Source organism: Osmerus eperlanus, chromosome 11 (assembly GCF_963692335.1).
Source record: "Osmerus eperlanus chromosome 11, fOsmEpe2.1, whole genome shotgun sequence".
In the NCBI taxonomy this organism is placed as follows: domain Eukaryota; kingdom Metazoa; phylum Chordata; class Actinopteri; order Osmeriformes; family Osmeridae; genus Osmerus; species Osmerus eperlanus.
Window position 1 is genome coordinate 13,679,917 of NC_085028.1, and position 23,026 is coordinate 13,702,942.

At 43.0% G+C, this 23,026-nt stretch overlaps 4 protein-coding genes and 2 non-coding genes across 14 annotated transcripts; 2 read left to right on the top strand and 4 right to left on the bottom strand.

The window, feature by feature from the left end:
- The first annotated feature begins 561 nt into the window (after positions 1-561).
- Positions 562-7,258, top strand: LOC134029118 (autism susceptibility gene 2 protein homolog). Of its 8 annotated transcripts, none has more exons than XM_062473109.1 (11): positions 562-776; positions 914-994; positions 1,136-1,286; positions 4,353-4,429; positions 4,523-4,716; positions 4,822-4,866; positions 4,966-5,064; positions 5,257-5,292; positions 5,401-5,472; positions 5,639-5,741; positions 5,849-7,258. In XM_062473109.1, exons 2-11 carry the CDS (start codon positions 988-990, stop codon positions 6,943-6,945), a joined length of 1,881 nt encoding a protein of 626 aa, XP_062329093.1. In that variant the 5' UTR covers positions 562-776; positions 914-987; the 3' UTR covers positions 6,946-7,258. The 8 variants fall into 8 exon arrangements, with proteins under 8 accessions (XP_062329093.1, XP_062329099.1, XP_062329095.1 ...); XM_062473115.1 differs by lacking the exon at positions 914-994 and adding an exon at positions 4,000-4,155 and having other exon boundaries at positions 564-776; positions 1,224-1,286; XM_062473111.1 differs by lacking the exon at positions 914-994 and having other exon boundaries at positions 564-776; positions 1,224-1,286.
- zgc:112083 (uncharacterized protein LOC550461 homolog) lies at positions 6,989-11,148 on the bottom strand. Its single transcript, XM_062473118.1, has 10 exons — positions 11,051-11,148; positions 10,368-10,562; positions 9,982-10,208; positions 9,753-9,864; positions 9,440-9,592; positions 9,234-9,308; positions 9,005-9,125; positions 8,525-8,663; positions 8,308-8,432; positions 6,989-8,209 (listed from the first exon to the last, which is right to left on the bottom strand). Exons 2-10 carry the CDS (start codon positions 10,519-10,521, stop codon positions 7,783-7,785), a joined length of 1,533 nt encoding a protein of 510 aa, XP_062329102.1. The 5' UTR covers positions 10,522-10,562; positions 11,051-11,148; the 3' UTR covers positions 6,989-7,782.
- A 1,363-nt stretch (positions 11,149-12,511) lies between these two features.
- map6b (microtubule-associated protein 6b) lies at positions 12,512-18,365 on the bottom strand. 2 transcript variants are annotated; one of them, XM_062472736.1, is made up of 4 exons: positions 16,713-18,365; positions 15,697-15,913; positions 15,239-15,287; positions 14,256-14,296 (listed from the first exon to the last, which is right to left on the bottom strand). In XM_062472736.1, the coding sequence occupies exons 1-3, from the start codon at positions 17,438-17,440 to the stop codon at positions 15,243-15,245; spliced, it is 990 nt and encodes a 329-aa protein (XP_062328720.1). In that variant the 5' UTR covers positions 17,441-18,365; the 3' UTR covers positions 14,256-14,296; positions 15,239-15,242. The 2 variants fall into 2 exon arrangements, with proteins under 2 accessions (XP_062328719.1, XP_062328720.1); XM_062472735.1 differs by lacking the exon at positions 15,239-15,287 and having other exon boundaries at positions 12,512-14,296; positions 16,713-18,357.
- A 505-nt stretch (positions 18,366-18,870) lies between these two features.
- thap12b (THAP domain containing 12b) lies at positions 18,871-22,338 on the bottom strand. The gene is made up of 5 exons (XM_062472734.1): positions 22,121-22,338; positions 21,571-21,691; positions 21,373-21,480; positions 21,183-21,219; positions 18,871-21,075 (listed from the first exon to the last, which is right to left on the bottom strand). The coding sequence occupies exons 1-5, from the start codon at positions 22,207-22,209 to the stop codon at positions 19,118-19,120; spliced, it is 2,313 nt and encodes a 770-aa protein (XP_062328718.1). The 5' UTR covers positions 22,210-22,338; the 3' UTR covers positions 18,871-19,117.
- A 219-nt stretch (positions 22,339-22,557) lies between these two features.
- Positions 22,558-22,629, top strand: trnap-agg (transfer RNA proline (anticodon AGG)). The gene has a single exon. It is a non-coding gene; the product is annotated as a tRNA-Pro (tRNA).
- Positions 22,630-22,868: 239 nt separating this feature from the next.
- trnap-cgg (transfer RNA proline (anticodon CGG)) lies at positions 22,869-22,940 on the bottom strand. The gene has a single exon. It is a non-coding gene; the product is annotated as a tRNA-Pro (tRNA).
- Positions 22,941-23,026: the final 86 nt, after the last annotated feature.

The following is a 23,026-nucleotide window of genomic DNA, read 5'->3' on the forward strand; positions in this document are numbered from 1 at the left end:
ACCAAAAAATCTAAACTCTATAAAAAGTATGCCTCTATGTCAAAAACACAACTAAGGACATTACTTAATAAAAAGTTCCCATATTTGTGATGTGTGTGGATTGATACAGGGTAGAAATTTACCTTCCTTGCATATCAGTGGTGGATTGACAGAGTATACTCAATGAGTAGTATACCATTTTCTCACAAAACTGTAGTCACATTTTACAATTAATTGTATTTAACTGAAACAGCAAGCCCCTTCACTTGTTAGTAACTACATCATACGAGTCTTGCTCCACCCCCATTTGCTGGCCCTCTTTTTTCCCATAAACACAGCACACTTCCTACAGCTGGCCTCTCTATCTTAGGGGGGAAGGGAAATTTAACTTGTCATTGCAACATGGCAACATGTCGCGTTCACCTCACAAAATATTATTCCACTACCAAAATATTTTTTTACTCCGCCCACTGTCGATATCACGTCCATTCTATTTGCTAAGAAGGAGTACAAAACCTATTGTAAAATAAAATGAACAAATACACTCACTGACAAGCTGAAACCACTGATTACGGGATAATACAGAGCTGGGAAAGTTTAGACTGTAATGTGCCGATTTGGCTTATCCGTTTAACCTCGAAGCCTCATCCAATCACCACCTTATGTTCTTCCTACTGGGGATTTAATTGAAGTGTAGCATTGGTAGTATGTTTGGGGCGTTTGGGCCTAAATCCAAGTGAGACGATCAGGGAGGATTGTTGTTGTAATCTATTTAGGTATTCATTGATTAGAACACGGTATGATAACTAGGAGGAGGCAACATATAACAATATATTACTGTGTTGCAAATCATAACAATTCATTTGTGGTCGCCTACGTAATGGTAATAATTTACTAGCTAACAAGAAACTTAAACATTTGTGACGTTCCATATGGTCTAATTGTCACAGCCTGTTCGGGATCTAGGTACACAACGTTCCCTAAGGTATCCCAGAGGTAGCCTACTGAATGTCGCCTTTTCCTGGACATTGTAGGTACGCCTACATTATTAGTACATTCATAACGTGTGAATGGGGAACGTCCCAAACAGGCGATGACATTTAGGCTACCTCTGTAAGACCTAGGGTAAATGTACGTTTCATGACACTTTATGAACACGTTATTTTAGGTAATCTTCATAGTAGGGGATCAGATCGTGTGTACTTTCAGGCAACTTTTATAACGCTAATAAATAACTTCATAAGGACATTCAGAGGCCCCTCCTGCATAGACTTTGGACGTAATTTTCGTCAGCTGATAGGCTACAGGTAAGTAGCCTAACCATGACTTTGAGGAGACAAAATAACGTTGATGTCAAGTCGTGGAACATAATTTTGTTTGCGGGGTTCAAATATTTGAGCATAGAAAACGAGTTCAAGACTCAACCTCTGGTATTCTCCGATTGTGGACATCAGAGTTCTGACAGAACAGACAGGACTAAACAGGTGTGCAGTCAGGAAGCCCCTACAGATTACAGCTTTGCGTCAGACATTCATTAGGAAGGTTTAGGGTAATTTACTGTAACATTACAAGGAACCCAAACTGGCCCCACTTGAACTCGTTTGATGTGATTTAATTATTTAATTAGTTGCACTAATTTAGGTTACATTTATTTCACACAGAGCTCAGACCCTTTACAAGATACCATTCTTCAAAGGTCCACATTTACCGCTAAGAATTAAAAAAAAAACTTTTAGTACTTTAGGTAACTGCAGTTATTCATTTTTCAGGTACCTTTTGTTATCTGGTGCACCAAACCAGAAGATCTTAAGAGCCTAATAGGATTACCATTACTGAGTCATTAGTGGTTTCTCTTTGTTGGTAAGGAACTGTGACTACCGATGCAGGGAACAGTAATGGGCTTAGGGATGGTGGTTAAATTAATGCCTTGAGGGTGGATATGTTAACACTAACACTAACCCAAACCCAAGTCGATAGCTTTTCAAGGATAGAGGAAATCTTTCCGTACTAAAACAAACATACTTTGTACAATGTCTTGCTCCTGAGAGCCAAATTGTGTGCCAGGGTGGTGTGGTAGACAATGTACAAGGAGTGCAATAAATACCATTAGAAACTATCCAAGAATCCCAAAGCTGTACCAATGCAAATTATCAAGTTAACCCATTTAGTAGTCCCAGATTAAACTGCTTTAATGACTAATTCTTTGGATTTTATCCTTCTTTCCTGTAGTCATTTCTTGGGTCTGGCTCTTCCCATTGAGAAATGGGTGAAGATTTATGTCTTTTGAATAACTGTTAAAGTAGGTCATTTTATGTTGTATGTGTTGTGTCAAGTCAAGTCAATTTTATTGATCCCACTAGGGGAAATTTGTTTGAAATCAGGTATTAAAACACATTCAATCCATCATAAAATACTACATAAAACAACATACCTGACACCAGACAAGACAACACACAATACATTACAATACAGTACAAGGATCACTTAGTATTGAAAACCCAGAATAAGTTCCGTCCATAAATACTTCATGCCATTCATTTATGCACATTTAGCCTCCCAATAGCAAAACAAACAAAAGAGTCCCCAAATCGTTTGTGTGTGTGTGTGTGTGTGTGTGTGTGTGAGAGAGAGAGAGAGAGAGAGAGAGAGAGAGAGAGAGAGAGAGAGAGAGAGAGAGAGAGAGAGAGAGAGAGAGAGGCAAAGAGGGCAGGATTAGAGTAAATGAATCATTTGCTTTGGCTCTGTGTCACACTAACCCCACAGACAGACAGACAGACAACAATAGATACAAGGAGCTTGTAGTTTTGGAGCTCAGAGCTTCAGGCTGAAAACATTGGATATTCTTCACTGGGAGTGTACTAGGAGATTCATCAGAAATGTAAGTCTGTTGACAGCTATCTTCAATTACTTGGCAAAACTTACTTAACTTGGCATCAAAATGTGTATTTATTGCAGTGCAGCAAGATAGGATAATATATACTCACAAATATGTTTTGCACTCACAAATTCATGTTTTTGCAGCCTGTGAATTAACGACTATGTATGAACATGCTTCAATCCTTTAATAAGTGTATGTTTGTCCATCAAATTACAGAATTAATGTGTCACCATCTCTTTCAACGATGCCAGGTAGTCATCTTGGTTTTCTCATCCTCTGAGATGAATTTAATAAGACAATGAATGAAGCAGTGAGCAGAGTGAGAGTAGATTCGAGTTTGGGACTAGTAGGCCTGTGTTTGTACATGTGGAAACTGAAACGCAGACACCTCAGTTCTCTCTCATATTGTGTCCTTTAGTGTGTTAATTTTGTGTGCAGACAAAGCTCCGAATGAACAGCTCCTTTATGAGATTAAGAGCTTTCACTCGCACGCTGACAAGGTTGATATTTAGAGAACAGGAGTGTTCAACCTCATGCTAATCTTATCTTTATGAAAATGGAAGGTTGAGGTTATTGGCTCCCTTAGGTTAAAGGGCTCAGAGTAGGGGTCAGGATGGTACTGACCTACTGAGTTCCTGTGATGGACCTATGCACCTGGTCTCCAGGAGTGAGAATCTGACTGGCAAACCCCACTCTGGCATCAGCAAGCTCACGTTGAACCCTAGCCACGACATGCATCCAAATGAAACAAATGACTCCTCACAGGTGTGTGTGTGTGTGTGTGGGGGGGTCTCTCACCAAGGAATTTGTGCAGTAGACACTAACAGGTCGTACATATTCTGCTTGTCAAAACTGACTGGCAGACACTCAGGTGAATTCCTGCTGAGCCGTGATGAGCCTATTCAGTGTATCAGCATTCACTAACAGCATTACATTAATAATGTGTCCTTGGAACGGTTTCTTCCTAAATTAATTAAATGGATTTGTCAAAGTCCTCTATTGGATTATTCTCGATGATGTAACCTATACCAGTGTATAGTTGCTCTTAGTTGGGATGTTCGAGGCAATTTCATCTCTACAAGTACTGCTTGTGTTGGGGAGAGAATGTGTTTTCATGAAGGTCAATTTTCTTCTGAACACAGCTGACATTCCCATTCCACCATGGTATGGCCAGTGTCAGGTCAATTGGCATGCTGCGGGGCTGATTGGATTAACTAAATGACGAGGGCTTTTCAGCTGGCGTGAGAGGAAGCATGAACGTCACCACACCTCACACCATTGTGTAAAATCCCTCGAAGGTAGTTAAAATGACTCTGTAAGCTCTTCAAATATCAATGCTTAACTGGTAAAACAAAAATCAGAGCACAAGAACCCCCAAGAAAGGGACCCAAATAATATAATATTTTCTCAGGGATGAAATATGTGAGTACTGACACATGCTACTACATGTTCCGTTCAAATTTACCTCAATCTAGTATGCTCTTCTGCTCTCCAGAATGTTCTCCGCCTTGACAGTCCCCCCGCCTGCCCCTCTGGCCCCAGGAATCACTTCTGTCATTCCATCTTATTCAGGTACACATCAACCTGCTTTGTAGAAATGTATTACTAACGATTACAATTGATGACCACATTTTAACTTTGTATTTATTATGTCATGTGTGTTAGGATCCGTTCCCATGGATCACCGCGTACTACAGAAAGCCTCTCAAGGATCCAATGCCCAGCCGTGCACAGAGGTTCACCAACACCAACACACACATCAGCACACACACCAGTCTACCTTCGCTCCTCTGTTTCACCCTCCATCTGTCATCCTGCCTACTCCCATTCCGCCAATGCTGGGAACCATGGCCGGAAATGTGAGAACTATTTAAGGGCAGGCAACAGTCTTATGTTATGATTAATGTTATTTCAATCAGATATTCAGTATATGGCAATTAATCAAATACTTGCCCATTTTACAGTTCAACGAATCCCCAGCCAAGGTTGATCCATTCTTGAGACACAGTGTACGTAACCCCTCCCATCCCTGTCTCCATTCAGTCTGAATTGATCTCCTTGACACATCTATGCCAAAACGTGGTTCATCATGTTTTGCTTTGCTACAGTTGTTTCAGCCCTATGGAGAGGTGATGCCTAGGCTGGCCCCCCTGTGTGGCCCCCACACAGGCCCCTTCAGCTCCCTTGAGGGGGCCTTCCAGCCAAAGGTATGTCCAAGCCCCTCAACCCTGGGACACTGTAGACAAGTCATATTGTAAGCTGATCAGAGCCAGTGCTACGTATGTAGAAACTGAGTAAACACAGAACATTCCACTTATCGAAAATGTACATGGTCACAGTTGTCTCATTTTGATGTTCTTTATGTCAGAGTATGACCATGCTGTCCTTTTTTCCATCAGCCTCTGTCTTCAAATATACCACAGTCTCAATGGAAGGTAGGATCTATAATTCTGTGTGACAGATGTTGTTTGACATTACTGAACCATCCTCCCATAATCCTATCAGATATATTTAGATTAACAGTTCCCTTGTTCTTTCTTCAGAAACCAGGGAGATGGTGTGCAATGCATGCCCGCATTGCATGGAAAGTCCATCACCACAAAGAGTCAACTAAGGTTAGAAATCAAATCTATAGCCCTAACAAAAGACAAGAGCAACCATAGCCCCGACAAATGTATAAACACACGTCATGACTTCATGTAAATTATTTTGTATGAACTGTCACATCTTAATTTTCAACTGAAAAATAATATTTGAATTTCCTTAATATTTTATTTATAGAAGATGCAAGTAGAAGCTAAAAAAATTGACTCGAATGAGAAACCTTCCCGAGAGCTTTCTGGGAAACTTAAACATCTCGTTCAACCGTTCATCTCCAGCCCAGGTGAGGTCAAGTTCTGAACTTTAATCCTTTAAAAGGAATCACACACAGCAAGTATTTAGGCCCAGCTAAATTCGTGTTCATCTTTTGTTCTGCTTCCTCTGCTCTAGAGTCTTCCAGTGAACAGTCATCCCTGAGCGATTTCGGGAGTGAGAGTGTAATCCCTTTTGGAGCACCAACAAACACAGCCCAAAACAACAGGGATCTCCGCAATGGCCAGCCCCCTGGCATAGCAGTCCCCTCGCCTCGCTTCACACACTCAGACCCAAACAAGGACCCTAACACTATGGACAGATCTTGGGTCCCTGAATGTGGTCGTGGCTGGGACTCGAGCACAAGGAAGAGGGAGCTTGAGCGGGAGAACCAAATCAAAGTCAAGAAGGTGAAGAGGGTAGATGGAGACAGAGAGAACGTGCAAGAGGAGGATTCCAATGAGGGCGCTCGACCACAGAGACCAAGAGACACATCGTTCTCTTCTCCGGTTCGACAAATGCCATCCTTCCACGCCCCGTCCGTTCATCCAATTGCCATTAGGAGTATCAGACCAGGCTCGCACACTCTCAGTGGTGGATACAATTTGAGTAGGACTCATAACACTCCGCCTAATGAACTCGCTCCCTACCAAGGAGCAGAGAAGCCCTACAGAGCTGCTCCAGGGGCACCTCTGAGGGCGCCAGTTTGGGACATGTACCAAGGGATGGATTTCCCCCCTCATCCTGACATTGTGATGAGAGGGGAACATCTGCACTCTGGGATAGGGTCCCAGCAGCTGTCAGCAGGCTGGGCGCAGAGAAACAGTGAGACTTACCAGGGCTTCACACAGACCTCCATTCACTCCTCACTGGCCCTGATGCAGCAGGAGAGGACCTTCCTCAAAGAGCGGGAGAACCTGCACATGCTCAGAGAAAACGACTATCACCGATACAGTCCTCTTCAACCCCTCCACTCTGCTGCCGTGAACTCTCACCTGCCTTCCCCCAGTCTCCTGACCTCTCCTTATTCCGCGTCTCAGATGTGCCAGATGGGACTGCCACAGACTTACCAAGGCGGCCACATTCACCCTCTTCACCCCCCTGTGCCATTGGGTACACATTACCCCCTCGCCTCCTTCTCTGGCACCCCCCACAGAACCACATCTGTTGTTGTAGATGTTGGTAAATCCCACTCCATCATGCTAATAGACCCCAATAAGCAATGGACCCAATGAGCAATACTGTGAAGGCTACAGCAATCATAGTAAATGACTCGTGTGCTGAAAAAAACTTTATTTCCAACTGTACATTCATGACCATTTAATGTAACGTGTGTGTATACAATGAGTGTGTATACCCCTGAATGATAGATGTTTGTTCTTAGGCTTGTTGAAGTGTACAGAAACGGAATGTAAAAACATAACAGATAAATTGGTAAAGATAAAGTATACAAGCATACAACCTGAAACTCAACATTACTAGTAATGTCAGACATCTGTTATCATGAATCTAATTATGTACAACTGGCAACCAACCTAGAAATATGAATGCATGGTAACGTCACACAGACCTTAAAAAAAAGAAACCTGAGTAGATTTCTACACTGTTACATACTATACATCTGATTACAAGGTTGCATTTAACTAAAGCTGCTTAATACCTTCTGTAGGGTATCAACATGAAACGAAACCAAACACTGACATAAAAAGTAACTATTACTTTATTGCAAGACAAAAACATCATTATTTCCATCCTCACATTTAGGGTTAAGGGCTAGGCTCTGAAATCTACCCAGACACAGTCTGACATGTTCCCCAGCCAACATGCAGCACAGCACAGCTGTAACAATAGAGACCGAAAGCTACTGATCAGACTCTTTGCAATTCAATTAATCAACAAGGTTAAGTGCTTTCTCCAGAAGTGGCTCTCTACATCCATTATTTGTAATTATTAAATTTCATAGGCGTATGTAAAAACCAGAGGACGTCATCCAATACCAAGGTTGGAGGTGTATGGTATGGCGTCCTCCTTCCCCAACAAGGTTACCACATCCATCCCCAGGCCCCAGTCTCTCACACCACATCCATCCCCAGGCCCCGGGCCACTTCCGTCAAGGCCTTCACCGCCCCAGAAGGCTCACAGAAGTCTGAGTCGTCCATGGTATCGTGAGCCCCCTCCCTCAAGTCAGACACGTTGTCCAGGAGACAGTAGACCGGGGAGTCGGTGGCTCTGGGGCTGGGCTGGGCCGACATGCCCGTATCCTCATCTGCAGACAGCTCTGAGGAAGAGGAGTAGGAGGAGGAGGAGGGCGGGGAGGAACTCAGAGGGGAGCTGTAGTGTTGTTCCGCCCCGGTGGCTCTCTTTGCCAGTCGGCCGGAGGAGGGTCTCCTCCTAGGGTTGCGCTTCCTGGCCATGTTCTTCATGATCTCCTGAGTCACCTCCACGGTCTCGTAGCGCACCATGTTCAGCTTTAGGTAGCCATCCTCATCCTCTTTGTATCTGTGAAATCAGAAACATTTTATTTCTAGAACTACATAAAGGGTTGTGTTGTGTTATTCCACTGAGGTTTCGTGAGCGGCTAGGGCCCTAATACGAACCTGAATCGGGAGTGTCCTGAAGGCCATTTAAGTTGGTGTTTCTTGCGCAGGTGCAGAGTTAGAGTATAGCACCAGGAGAAGGTCTTGTCACACAGATGACACTTGTATTTGGAGATCATGCCACCCTGTAGAATAACACAGGTGTTGGCAAAACAATCTCCTCTAAACGCTGTGGTTGTATTCAGCATTGGGTATTTGTCGCCCCCTGGTGACTGACCTCATGTACTCTCTTGTAGTGCTGGTTCATTGTGTGGGCCATGCGGGAGGAGTAGTCGCATCCTTCTACAGTGCAGTGATAGGCTGCTCCCTCGTTATGGGTCTCCATGTGCTTGCGCAGGTCATGCTGGTTCTTAAAGCTGGGAGAGGAAGGACATAAAACAACACGACGCAAGCGTTATACAGTGTCGTAATATAATTCAGTGGTGCCCAACCCTGGTCCTCAGGGAACACCTGTCCTGCATGTTTTAGATGTTTCCCTGCTCCAACACACCTGATTCAAATGAATGGGTTGTTATCCAGCCTGCTTATGACCATTTGAATCAGGTGTGTTGGAGCAGGGAAACATCTAAAACATGCAGGACAGGTGTTCCCTGAGGACCAGGGTTGGGAACCACTGATATAAGTGACCGGCAACCGGTCGTCCAGGGTTAGATATGTTTTTTGTACTGTTTTGTGAGGAAGTGGAAAGCTGAAGCACCTGCTCTCACAGAAGTCACAGGGGAACGGACGCTCGTCACAATGACGGAACTTGATGTGGATCTTCAGAGTGGCAAGAGTAGTGCATGTCATGTCACACAGAGGACACTTTATATGGTTCACTAGGAGGAGGCAGAAGTGATATCACTAACATCGGTATACTGAGTCTAATAGCAAAATATATATCTGTCAACAGGAATTTTTATGGGAATGATACAGTATGTACTGACCATGTTGTCGAACATGGTCTCTCAACAATCTCTCGTTAGCAAAGCCTTTGTCACAATGCTCACACACCAGGGACTCTGTAGAAACCCAAAAACATTATGAACATCTACAAAACACACATTTGTGTGAATATTGTACATAATTATGAACCACGAGCCCATCTCTATCTGATGGTGTGGTAGTTGGCCACCAGTTTAGCTTCACTCACCCTCAGGCTCAGCTTGTCTGTGGATGTGGTCGAATAACTTAGTGTTGCTGGAGAACATGCAGCCGCAGGTGGGACAAGCCACCAGGCGCTCCTGGGTGTGGCTCCGCAGGTGCTCCCTCAGACGGTACTTGATCTTGAAAAAGGCGTCACATCCTAGGGAGACGGAGGGAAGGAGAGAACAATACAAGTCAAACAACCGAACTCCACGTGACCCATATTCCATGCAGCAACACACTGGAACAAGGTCTGGGCATTGGATGCGATCCTATCGAACTTCCTCAGACCTAGCCATGGCCTGGCTTCTTGGATGTACCTTTCCAGTTGCAGAAGATTGCTTGCTGCTGGTCAGGGAGAGGCTGGAGCTCTGTGCAATGGGCATGCATGTCCACATGCCGGTAGAACCACTCTGGGTTGTTAAATGTGCTCTGGGAAAAGGCATACAAATGTTCATGTTACATCAAAATCAAATTACATTACAAACACTGATGAAAACAGACTCCTCTATAAATGTACTGCCTTCTCTTCTTTCAGAGTGGACTTACATCGCAATGCTCCCATTGGCACACCAGTCCCTCTGACACTTCAGGGACCAGGTTGTTGCTGTGTAGGTCCTGGGTACAACTGGGGAACTCAGGGTGGGATTTCAGCAGTTGTGCCCCGATGAACTTGAGCTTGCTATGGAAGGTGTGGAAATGGGCATGGAGTTCTAGCTCCTTGGGGCTTCCCATGGCTAGAAACTCACAACCCTCCCATAGACAAGCATAGTCATCTGGAGAGTAGAACAGAGACAGAAAGCAGATGAACAAACTGTTTTAAGGCTGTTATTTAAGTTATCAGTGTTATGGACCAGATAGGCTTAGACAATCTTCCCTAATAAGCTTTCATTTCTAAAGAAGTAACAGGTGGAAAACCTGTATATCTTTCTGACCTAGTTCCTCCATGGCATCCCCCTCTCCTAGATGGTCCTTCAGGTGCACGGACATGTGATCACTCAACTCCTCCATGGAGTGTCCCTTGAAGGTACAGGAGGCCCACTCGCAAGACACCACCAAGTTAGACAGTTTTTTCTTTCTTTTTGCCATTACGGCTGGGTTTAACTCCTCTGCTGTCACACTACCACCACCTAGGGAAACACAATGAATGGTATTGCAATAGATTGAATTCAAATTACGCTTTTCTAATTTCTTGTAAATGTTTACATCTCGTGTGATTCAACTGTTTATAGCTTGCACTAACGTTATTGCTGACAAGGTTGACTACCTGGCTACTGACAGCCTCAGTTACCTACTTCTACTTTACATTGTACTGTTTACTTAAAATCGAATGATGACATCGTTAGCTAGCTGGCTAGCTACCTGATGATCGAACACGAAAGTTTGAAAGGTATTCTAGCAACGCTAGATAACATTAGCAGGTTGGCTAGCTACGCTTGCGTGCTGCCAGGCTGGATATTAAAATGACAAGCTACTAGTAGTTAGCTAGTCTAATAAAGTAAATACATCATGGCTTTGTTTTATCCATTACTTTTTCAAAGTATCCCCAGCTATTCAAAATGGCTACGGCTGTAATAAATGCATTGCGCTCCAGAGATTCTTAAAAATATCAACTTACTTGTGGGCTATATAAACACTGGACATCCTTGTTCGTGACAATAAAACACCTCTGCTTTCTCTCCCTCCAATGTGTTTGACTTCACTTCCTGCCAAAACCACATAGCGGAAGTTAGATAAAAATGCGCGTCAAACTTTTTGAGCATTGGTTCAACCACTAGAGGTCCCTGTTGCCCGTAAAATCCTTGTCCTCTGACTTTTCAAACCAGTGCAAATCCTAAAGGGACCATGTCTCCATTGTTTAGTCTAGACCTTTATCTGACCAGTGGGCTGCACTTGCCTTCAATTATAATTGTCTTCAGACAGACTCGAGACATATTCCTTGTTCTAAACAGTTCTAATTTAGCAAATCAGTGTAGATTAATATGTAATGTCATCTTAACACTCAATAAAGATCAACAGAATGAAGAGCCTGGTTTCTCGAGGGTGTAGCTAGTCTGACTGGCGTCATTGCATCAGGCTGGTTGTATGCAATCTCTGATTCAACATTGAATATTTCATATAGCCATCCTAACATAGGCCCCTATCACAACTGAATAATTCAAGCCCTTTTATGCCAGACTGACTGAAACACAGGTAATCGGCCAGCACTATGCACAAGCCTTAAGTAAATGAGATTTTTTTTTTATTGCCAGAGAAGCGTTTATTAAGGGCAAGTATTTTGGGTTGGTATTTTTGGTTGGAATCCATTTTGCACCAGTTTCACATTCAGGACCTATTCTTTGTGTTGCTTTATTTTGTCAGGTGATAGACCATCAGCCTTTCTTTAAGGTTGAGTATAGGATAAATTGATTAAATATGATAAAAACATTATACAAATAATTATACTCACTAGATTTTTTGTAGCCAGAATATATTAAAACATTATTGTGCTAGGTAGGCTACTGTAGCAGTCTTCACTAGACCTTACATAATCCCTCTGAATATTTGATGCCTGCTGAAATAAAAAATTTACGATTCCAAAATACATTTTGCCAAATAGGTTCAGCAAAATCTACAGTAAGACAAGGGAATCACAAATATCTTCCCTTTACAGTGCACCATTGAGTTACTATTTATCGTGTTCTTAATAGTTCCATGTGCATAGCTATGCTCTCTTATACCAAACAGACTGATTTTAGTACATATACTTAAAGCAAAGGAAGCTACACAAGTTTCATGTAGACAAGAAAGCAGAAGGGAAATGTATTCCTTTGTCTCGGATAGAGGTATATTGCAGGTACATTGTCGATTATCTGTATAAGAAGTGTCCAGGAAAATTAGATTAGAGGTTGGGAGCAAGGGTAGTCCTACAGATTACAATCAAAACACATCTTATTTTCAGACGTTGGTCAATAATTAATGAGCACAAATCCCTCTTCCAATCAGGTGCACTTTTAATAGCTCAGTTTATGTGTCTGTTAGTCATGCAGACTTTCTATGCCTTAATTAAATACACACAATCACACATCACACCAGAGAACCTGTTTGTTCGTATTTTAATCAGTTCATTCAGAGCAAGCTAAAAATACAAGCACACAATCACAACACATCTGCAGCAGTATGACATCATATTGCCGTCATTTCACTCGGTTTGAGCTCAGAGGCCTCAAACTTACAGCATATAGATGGGAGGTATAGCACCAGGGTGTGGTGTGCTCTATACATACAACACTGGATCAGACAAAAGACACACTCAGTGCTGGGAGGCTGCTGAGAGCTACAGTAACACTAGAGGGCTCTCACCCCTCACACACACAAAACACACACGCATGTGCAATCAGGCTGAATAGCTGACAGATGGCGTAGTTGGATACAACAATCGTGGACAGACAGCAGGAAAAGGCTGCCGCGGTGTATGCATACTGTACTCTGCCATGGTGGTGCACGGGAACCTACACTGGAAGCAACGCTCACACAGGGTGAACTAAGCAGTGTTTCAGATAACAGGAGGGTAAAAAGCCAAAAACAGATCTTCAAGTCTTTTCCCATTCCTTATCTTGAATACCGTTTGGTAATGGTTGAGCCCATAGAAGGTGAGGGGGATCGTGTAAATACAATGTTATCCTATTGTCTATAGCATAGGCCTACATATGCATTTTTTATACATTCTACATATTTTGCACACAAACAGCATCACATGTTAGTGATGGATAATGGCTTAGTATTGTCAACGTGGGGTGTACCATAATAAAAAATGCAGTTTATACTGCAGCAAAGAACTGGATATTGAACATAGTGCCTTACACATTGCATGTAGCTGTAAAACCATATTTGTATGGCCAGAACAACAGTTGATTTATAGCTATAACTATGCTAGTTGATATTGTCTGTACGTTTGCAAGTTTCCTTATTTGACTGTGTTAAAACGTATGGTGTGAGATCAGACTACATCACTACACATGCAATACTATTTGAACAACTATCCCCTCCTGGATATTCTAGTGAGTAATATCTTATGGGATTTCACTGGAGAGATGTAAACTAAAATGCTACCACTCGACCAAAAACTGGGCCTTGCATGCAAGCTGTAGCAATTATATTCCCTTCCTATTGGTTTCTAAGCAACCACACTGGTGAAACCAGATATCCTCCAGAACATTGAAACGATACCCAGGTCCTTAGAGGCACTGTATTCAGGAAATGCGAGTCATTGCGATTCATATCTACAAGAACCGAAAAATTCAATGCAGTTTAATAGATTGAAAAGAGGAACTAAGTAATATTAATAAGTAATATTCCGCAAAGTGGTCTTCAGCTTCAAGTTCTATCCCGAAAAAAACAACTATAAAATGTCTTCGGTATAGTTTTGATTAAAATAGAAATTTAACAACTGATATGCAAATAATGCGTTTAACAAAAGAGATGTATGTATCTAACGCTTGCACAGTCATGTGCGCACACACAAACACACACACATGTTCTTAGCAGCCTTCCTACCACAAAGAAAGTCTAGAAAAAGAATAAAAATACAGATTGAAAGAAAGGGATGAGAATCCTTCTCTAATTCATTAAGCAGCTTTTAATTTAGAAAGAAATAAGTGCAGAGAGGTTCTCCTCACTGTTTTGACTCAGCAAGTCTATTGCTTATCTCTTTGCTTTTCTTTGTGACCACTCCCTCTGGCTTTGACTCTGGGGTGCTCGTGGATGATTTTTTCTTGGCTGACTGTGTTCCAGCAATCTGCTTCTCTTTTGCCTTCTTCACCATTTTGCTTGTTGTTGTCGTCGGTGTCTTCTTAGGTTTGGAGCGAGACGCTGGCTTCTCCGTCTACAAAAGCAGAGAGAAGATGCAACAACAGTATGTCAACTGTGCTTCCCCAACACCATCAGCCTAGGTTGGTTTGATTTGTTCAACCATAATTTTAAACAGGTGATATTGGCATTATTATCAGCATGCAAATACAAAGCCCTACTACTAGGAACAATAAACATAAATCGGCAAATGACCATGTTGATGGTAGCATTTGCATCAAGTGGTTAGTGCAATGTAAATACACAATCACTGATTCTTGAGCCAAGGGAACATCTGTACAGATGTAAGATTTTGGTTGTGTGGATTCTTAAAAAATAATTCTGGCAAAGAAAACCTTAAAAGGTTATATCCCTTCACTCAAGAAACTGTGAAATACAGTTTACTGTATGGACTGGTGTAGCTATTCTTTAAAGAAAACCGTTACCGTTGTGGGTTAGTACATACAAACTAGCAGGTTAGTCTTTTACTAGAATATAAAATACTATTGTCCTAACAGTTATTTACAGTGATCCCATTGATTTTGTAGTTTTTTTTAGGAATCATGAAAGTAATAAAATGCCATGCAAATAAGTTTAGAAAACTACAGTTTTGACCTCACTCATGCTATCAATCCTTTCACCTCGCTTAACTTGACTAAAATCCATTTGTCAATCAACTGAACATTGCTATTCAGTCCATCCATCCATCCATCAATCAATCATGCCATCCATTCACTATCCATTCCTTAATTACATAGAACAGAACAGTTCATGAAACCACTGAGATGATCAAAATGACAGAAGAAAGGTAAGAGGTATAGGCAGACCCCTGAGGCTGTGGCTAACATGGCAGCTTGCAGAAGGATTGAATCTGGCAGCTCAGTGGCTATGTGACCCTGGTCCTCTTGGTCATGGTGCATACAATGTGAGTCAATCTAAGGTCAACCTCCATGCCTTCTAGAATAAATAGACAACACACCTGACTACAGCAGATCTAGAACAGAGCTGCTTTCAGTCTCAGAACAGTCCTACAAGAGTGAGAGAGGGAGGGGCCATATAAACATACAACATGCAGACACAAGAATATCCCATCACTAAGACACATGCACGTGGAGAGATATAAACCTCATAGCCTGTGTGCTTGGTAAATGTTGGCACACTACTTAGTAGTGACCGAACACTAATTTAATGTATTAATACTAATTGTTATCAACTGATTTTTTTTCTGTGGCTTCAGACAAAGCTACTGTAGCTATCAAAGACAACAAAAACAAAACCTGTGAAGCAACGCTTGTGTGGTCATATATATATACTTTCTGTATTAAGAGTCTCCTAGCAACTAGCACTTGGAAACTGGAAAATGAAAATAAAATGTTGACACAGTAACAGCCTGGGAAAACACAAAAGTGACATTTGAGTTTGTCCATGTAGGCTCACCTTGGTGGGTTCCTTGCCAGGTTCATTATACAGACTGCGTATCCTCCTGCGTTCCTGGACCTTGTTGTCAGTAGGCTGCGCCTTGACCTGCTCTCCCTTATAGGTGGCACTGTAGCTGGTCTCCAGACTGGCCTTCTCCTCAGTGGGGGCTTTGTACTGAGACTGGGCCTTGAAGGACTTTACTGGCTTCACATCTGTGTACGCCTTGAACTCATTCCTGAAAACAAGGACACAAACAAGCCCATCCAGAGGTCATTTTATTTTTGTTACAATACAAATGGTTCATTCATTTCCGGACGCTACATACCATGAAGACACTGACCATTTTACAGAAATGCACGCAAGTCAGTACATATCTGTGCAGCTCTCATCTAAGGAAGGCTGCTAACCCAGCTCTCTTGTATACCCAAAACCCATTCACATTTCAGCATGAAGTAAGACATAAGCCCTGTGTGGAGTGGGATAGGCTGAAAAATACATTAATCTAGATCATTTACTGTCTGCTTCATGCCATGTCACTGTATAGCTGTGTAGCTGGGAAGGAACCAATCCCGCAGGAGCTCTCTATGACAATATTGGTCTGATCATGGGCAAGATCACAAGATACTGATATCATATGGCTTACGGTGTCAAATATCTCACCATAAAACACACAAGCAATAAAAACGTCCAATATTATAGTTAATCGATAAATGGGCCATATATTTGAAGAGTATACATTTCAGGGAAAAGCTTAAGTAGTTCAGGGTTAGTCACAACAAGAAATAGTGAAAATAGGCCAAATTAAGTCATATTTTATATGGAATATTCCATAAATTAACCTCTGATTAGTCACTATATATTAAGTGTCCTTGTAATTCAGAGTTAAGGGATAAGTATTAACTAGGGTTTTTTTATGAGGCAGAATTGATGAACAGATGTTCCTAATTTATTAAGCCTTTTTTTCAACAAAATGCTCAGGAAATAAACCAAAAAGCAATGTCCCATAGCAGGGTGGTAAGTGGGCCTATATTCACCTGTAGGAGCTTCCCGTTGAAACGACCTCCTTTATCTGCCTGTTCAGTGCATCTGCTGCCGCTCTTCCTTTTCTCTCCGCAGTGACATCTGCCGGTGGTTGTTCTCCCGTTTTAGCATTTAATTTTTCCTCTATGGTCTTCTCCCTTTTCATGGATTTCTTTAACGTATCTTTAGATTCTTTCTCTTGTACTTTCTCCTCGATTTCACTCTTCTCTACCCCGCTGTCTTCCTCAGGTGCTGCCTTTGGCGGGGCACCCCCATAACCCCCTTCCTGCACAGCGGAGGTGGGGCTGGGTTTGGGTATCCAGGGGTGATCCCCCTTTTTCGGTATCGGCCAGGGTTTATAATCCTTCTGATACTGTGTTACGTTGTTGAAAGGGGTCGCCGAGGGGTGATATTCATTCCTGGGCTTGCAACTGGGCTCAGGGCGCACTTTCCAAGCCTTGAAGTCTTGGCGCATCACGGACGCACTAGAGCCATCTTTACTCAATGCGGCACCAGCGGGCGGTGCCTTGCTCGCCGTGGCCTCATCGCCCAGCGGAGGTTGGGTTTCTACGGCGATAGGACCGGTCCTCTTCTGTCTGGGTTGGGGTTGAGGATGGAGGTGGTGCACCTCAGCCACATCTGAGTATTTTGTGAAGACCAAGGGCACAGCGATGTCGCCTTTGTCTAACTCACTCCAGAAACGATTAATGCAGCAAGCCCGCGTGATGCACGGCCACGCCATGGTTAGTGATTTAGATAGAATAACGACCGTTAAGCAAAATTTAATCAGGTAGGCCTATAGGCTACAGTGGCTAGGCTATTGATGAATGAACGTCCTACTCACGAATATCAAAGACGGGGGAAATGATGCTTCTTGCGCCCACTCAAATTCTGTCCAGTCAGGGAAAAAACACCTAAATCTTCATATTTTATTTTAGAAACGTCACGATTCTTTAGAATAAAGAATGTTTAGAATAAACACGTTCCGTCCTCTGTATTCGTTATTTTCTCAAATGAGGTTCAAGCTTTTAAATTTAAGTAGCCATATGTGGAGAAAATTGCACGCTGTCGACTTGCTGGTTGCGCATCAGAGCGACCCCACCCCTCGTTTTAGAACCGTACGAAAAGATGCCCGGGTTTACACCGTGAACTGTCACCTGCATCCGTCACAAACTGACTAGGGAGGAGACGGGGGAGGTTAACCATTTGGTTTCCGGTGGCAGTGACCGACCACAAATATGCAGGGGCCTAGGCTGAAACTTAAAGGTGACCGTAGCCCATGAATAATATGATTGGTTAAGGTCCATTTAGACCAGATCCATTAGACAACTTCATTCCCTAGCTACGGTAGCAAAAATACATATGGATCCTTTTACTTTAGTAAGACTTCATAAAGATGTGGCAGTTAGTTCCTTAACCCACCACATGGTCCACTTGGTACCAGGCTATGATTATCAAGGATAAAGTAGTGTACTGTATGAGAATAATAAACTACATAATAGTAACAATGTGCTTACATCCATTTGATTCCTGAGCACTGTCTGATTAATGGAATAAGGAGAAGCAGACAGCTCAATTTCTAGATCTTCATGTTTCTTCCATTTCTGCTCAGCATCTGTGTGATAATTTTACACATCTATGGATCCCTCAGCCTCACTTCTTTTAACAGACCTAAAAAGAAACAAAAAACCTTGAGCCATTGCAAAGTGCTGGTTAGATCACATTGTACGACAGCCTGACTCATTCAGTAAACCCCAAGTCAATAATAGTTTACATACCTTAACAGTTCATATCCAATTCCACACTTGATATACAGTTGACTAATTCTGGGACAACTAAAACTTACCAAGAGTCAAGATGAATCTCCCCAGGAGCCTCACTGTGTCAGGAATGACAGAGGAGAACACTATAACACTTATATTCCCTGCCTCTGGAGTGCTGTGATGTCACAAGACACAGCTGTCAGCGGGACAACAGGAAAAAATAAAGATTCATGCACACACGTTAAGTCTTCTTCAAAAGCAGCAAATGTTTTGGGACCTTGGGGCACTGAAAAACTTGATTTATGATAAGAAATATTTTTTATTTCTTAAGGAGGCCCCCTACAATGACAGTGACGCTATAGATCACAAGGCACCTGATGGAACAGCTCCCTCTTCTGGATAGTTCAATGAAGACACCAAGAAGTCGGTGATTTTGAGAAAGAAAAAAAAAATCTGTTTTAATTAATGAACTTTTTGAAATTATAATAGTCAAGACATTACAAAATTATACAAAAAAATACTGAATGTCCTTTTTCCTTAGACTTCATTGTCCATATCTACATATTAAACAGTGGAACAGAGCTGAGAAACCACAGCCATTTTAATGTCATTGATTTAGCATGAACTGTATGTTGAACAGGCACAGTCTCAACGGCTTATGTCATTTCAGTGACTTTTTCATTCTCTCTTTCTGGCTCAGGCTCTGCTTCCCTTTCTGGCTCTCCTTCTGGCTCGGGCTCTGGGTCTGCATCAGGTTCATCCTCAGTGTACAATCTGCAGTATTTGTCCACCATGACATCCAGGTCGTGTTTAACTTGAGAGTTAATGTTGAGCACAGCCAGTCTCTTGCACTTGCGTCCGAGCGGCGTGTTGTCGAGGTAGACCTGCAGGCGTCTCCTGGCTGTGTTGGTAGAGCCCTCCTCTAGCTTCAGCACAGGCAGTGTAGACAGGACCTTCAGGAAGGAGTTGACGTTGGGAAAGAATTTGACGTCAGAGAGCTGGAGGGTCTCGTGGATGGTGGAAGGCAAACGGACCTCCTTACTTCTGTGTTTCCACTTGATTCTCCAACAGTGAAGCTCAGCAGGAAGTGTGTCGGGGTTAGGAAGGTCATTGCGGTACACATCTGCATAGTTTTCCTCAGAGGTGTTGAACTTCATCTGACCCATGATGGCAGGCACCAAGGACAGGCACTTGAGTGCTTTGAGATTGCTCTCTGAAAATATCTCCTGGACCTCCTGGATAATACCCCGAATCACTGGTACAGTTACATACTCCTTGAAGTAGGTCTCTGCCTGGATCTCACCCAGGTCTGCAGCACGTTGTTTGCGAAGGAAGAGTCTGGGCACCACCACTGAGACCTCCATTGCAGTGGCCAGGTTCACAGCCTCTTCGAACCAGAACTCATGGTATACCTCAATGTTGTCAATGACTTCATTAAGTGAATGCAAGACGGCCGTTAGACTGTTGGCGGCGAAGAACACATCAACAGTTTCCCCTTGTAGATTCCTGCCGAATGCCCGTGTGAAGGAGAGGGCATTCTTGAGGATGACCAAGGTGACAACGAATTCAAAGTCAACCAGGGTTTCTGAGAAGCAGTAGGCCTGACTGGTCACTGCATCTGTGAATTTACCACTCTCATTGTTGCGGATGCAGTCCATACACAATACCAGGGACTCCAGCATGTCCACAGTCAAGTCAAAGACGTTGTGCTGGCCGGTCCAGTTTGAGCCACTGGCCTGCTTCAGCTCTGCTCCCTTCTCGTCGCCTCCTTGGTAAAACACCGAGATGGCCTTCTCCAACTCTGCCTGCAAGGATGGCGACGCCCTGAAAAAAACTTCAATCTTCCTCAGAGTTGACATGATGACCTGGACACTGGGGAAGGGAAGGTTGTTGGCCAGGTGGATGTTGAGTGCACAGGAGGAACAGGGTGTGTACAGAGCCATGGGATACTTCTCCATCAGGGTGAGGGCCACAGCTTTCATTTTGGTGGCGGAAGTACCCGTAGCCACGTGGGCTTGTCCACGGCAGTCCTCCATGCTAAGCCCCCACCGTTCTGTTATCTGGGCCTCCAGCCTGTCCACTAAGGAGGCTTCCTCTCCTTCAAATGGCAAGAAGTCCAGGAACTCCTCCCTCAGGGCACTGGATTGATCCACAAAACGCAGAAAGAGGGGTAGATGTCTCTCGCTGGAGAACTCCACCAGGTCCCCTGTGACCACGGAGAAGAAACGACTCTCCCTCACCTCCATGAGGATCTCCTCTCTGACTGTGTTTTCACAGACTTCCAGAAGCTGGCTCTGCTGGACCGTGGTCAAGTACTCTGCGTTCACCGCGGTGGTGTCAAAGCGCTTCCTCAGAGCTTCGTCTCCAGCATTGATGCGGTACTCCAGTAGGGCTTGGAAATTACTGGGGCAATTATCTGTTTCTGCAGGGACATTGGTCTCCAGAGGGATGTTCTGCTTTCCTAGCATAACCATAACCTCAAACAGGGATCTCAGGTAACCTCGGAAGTCCTTTTCCTCTGGAGATAACTGTGGTTCATCGCCGTTGGTTCCACTACCATCCTCCGCTCCAGCATTGTCTTTCTTAGAGTGCAGTTGTTCGATAGAAGATGCCACTGGAGGAAGAAACAAAGAAATTATATTTGTAAAGTTAAGACGACTGATGGACACAATCATTCAAGCTACAAGTCTATTAAAACAATCTTGTAAATAGAGCTCTTACATCTTCTCTCTTTAATCCGCCTTATATCTTCTTCCGTCTGTGGAAAAATATGAATAATTAGAAAGTGTCTTAGAGGAAGACCCCTACAGGTACAGAGCAGGTTACAGTAATCTTAGAACTGATTTTATTAAACATTTATAATTCAACTAGCATACAAGTTACCACAACCACACATTACATAATAACATACCAGTTCTTTGATCCGTTTACGATGCCTGCAGTGCGGGTTTTTGAGGTGACTTGTCAAATCAAATATAGTTGGAATGGCAGTATCTTTGAGTACAGTCCTATAAGGGCTCTGTAAAAAAAAAAACAGCAACATACCGCTCAGTCGGTTAGCTACACATTTTGAAAGATCAAGATTTGGACATCAACTCTAATTACTTACCGTTTTGCAGACCATTGCTGGGTCAAAGTGTTTAGCACACAATCTGTAGTGCTTATTAAGTTGATCTGATGTTTTCGCCTCCAGATCTGCCCGCCGGCAGTTCTCCACCCAGATTCTACATCTAGATACAAAGTAGGTGTAGTTAGGTTAGCTAGAGATACCTAGTTAAACACTCGTGTGAATAGTTTGCTGGATAACTTTACGCTAAGCTCGAGTAGTTACGTTAACCTGACATCGATATGGGAAGTTGCTCAGACACGAAAAGGCAGTAGTGGGCTAGTTGGCTGGTTAGCTAATCTAGAGCTAACCATGTTAGCTAGCATTTGCAAAGATATACTACAGCAGCATACCGGCACTACAACGACAGAGAGCGTAACCTAGCTTGCTGACAGCTACCATTTATCACTGAACCGTTTATTGTGGACTACAGTAGCTAGCTCTAGGTTTGTTCACTTTCGTAAATCGGGACAACAAGAAATGCTTCACTACTAGGTACTACTAGCCTAGCTAACTTAACCAGCTAGCAAGCTAATTTAGCTAAACTACTTACCGTTCAGGGTCCCTTGGAAACCTGAAAAATGCCAAATCGGATTGTGTGCTCTTCCTTGTGCAGTTTGGGGCAGCGCAAAAGTTCGGCATAGTTAATATATCTTTGCAAAAATATTAGAATTTAAATCAGCTAGCTAGCACTAGCTACCTCAAAAATAAGCGCGCAACAGTGCCAAGCGAGGCTTGGAGGATTAATTGTACCGTGAGTGTATGACGATGACGGCGCGTTCAGTGCGAAAATCATGAACCAGTGCACGTCATCATAGATGTTAATATCCGTCTCTGGGCGTTTCAAGCTACACCTACAATGTTTTATCGGTACAAGTCTTAAACAACTCTAGCATGATTGATCGAAATATAAATTAAAACCAAAAAAGTATGTGAACAGTTCAATGAATAAAACCAGAAAAATTGAACTTCCCTGGGTGATATTCATCTGGCTCGTTGGTCTAGGGGTATGATTCTCGCTTAGGGTGCGAGAGGTCCCGGGTTCAAATCCCGGACGAGCCCGCCTTTTTTTATTATCGATTGCACTACACTGTGACTAAACAACCGAACTCGATAGTAAAATTGTTCTTCACCCGAATTATGAACGCTAAACTGTGTAGTGGAACACAGTGGAATCTAAAAACGACACACAAAACGCCTGTAACCTAGCTACATAAACGAAGGCATATTGATCAACCGTCAGTTGATTTTTGTGGAATATCTTATAAATTCAAAACGGTGATCGCGGGTATTAAAATATAGGGCTCGTCCGGGATTTGAACCCGGGACCTCTCGCACCCGAAGCGAGAATCATACCCCTAGACCAACGAGCCATTGCGCATCGAAGTTGTAGGATAAATGAGTTTAATAATATACTATGATTGATTGTGACTAGTTTACGTACACAAATTTAAGGTAC

Coding starts and splice junctions, on each gene's coding strand:
- thap12b (XM_062472734.1), bottom strand. CDS start 22,209: ATGCCGAACTTTTGCGCTGCCCCAAACTGCACAAGGAAGAGCACACAA. Junction 21,220..21,372: donor GTAAACGGATCAAAGAACTG/GTATGTTATTAT, acceptor ATTTTTCCACAG/ACGGAAGAAGATATAAGGCG. Junction 21,076..21,182: donor GCGGATTAAAGAGAGAAGAT/GTAAGAGCTCTA, acceptor TTCTTCCTCCAG/TGGCATCTTCTATCGAACAA.
- LOC134029118 (XM_062473109.1), top strand. Junction 1,287..4,352: donor CGTCAGCTGATAGGCTACAG/GTAAGTAGCCTA, acceptor TCTGCTCTCCAG/AATGTTCTCCGCCTTGACAG. Junction 5,742..5,848: donor ACCGTTCATCTCCAGCCCAG/GTGAGGTCAAGT, acceptor CCTCTGCTCTAG/AGTCTTCCAGTGAACAGTCA.
- zgc:112083 (XM_062473118.1), bottom strand. CDS start 10,521: ATGGCAAAAAGAAAGAAAAAACTGTCTAACTTGGTGGTGTCTTGCGAG. Junction 10,209..10,367: donor GGATGCCATGGAGGAACTAG/GTCAGAAAGATA, acceptor TCTACTCTCCAG/ATGACTATGCTTGTCTATGG. Junction 9,593..9,752: donor AATCTTCTGCAACTGGAAAG/GTACATCCAAGA, acceptor CCGTCTCCCTAG/GATGTGACGCCTTTTTCAAG.
- map6b (XM_062472735.1), bottom strand. CDS start 17,440: ATGGCGTGGCCGTGCATCACGCGGGCTTGCTGCATTAATCGTTTCTGG. Junction 15,914..16,712: donor TCAACGGGAAGCTCCTACAG/GTGAATATAGGC, acceptor CCTTGTTTTCAG/GAATGAGTTCAAGGCGTACA. Junction 14,297..15,696: donor CTGGCAAGGAACCCACCAAG/GTGAGCCTACAT, acceptor CTGCTTTTGTAG/ACGGAGAAGCCAGCGTCTCG.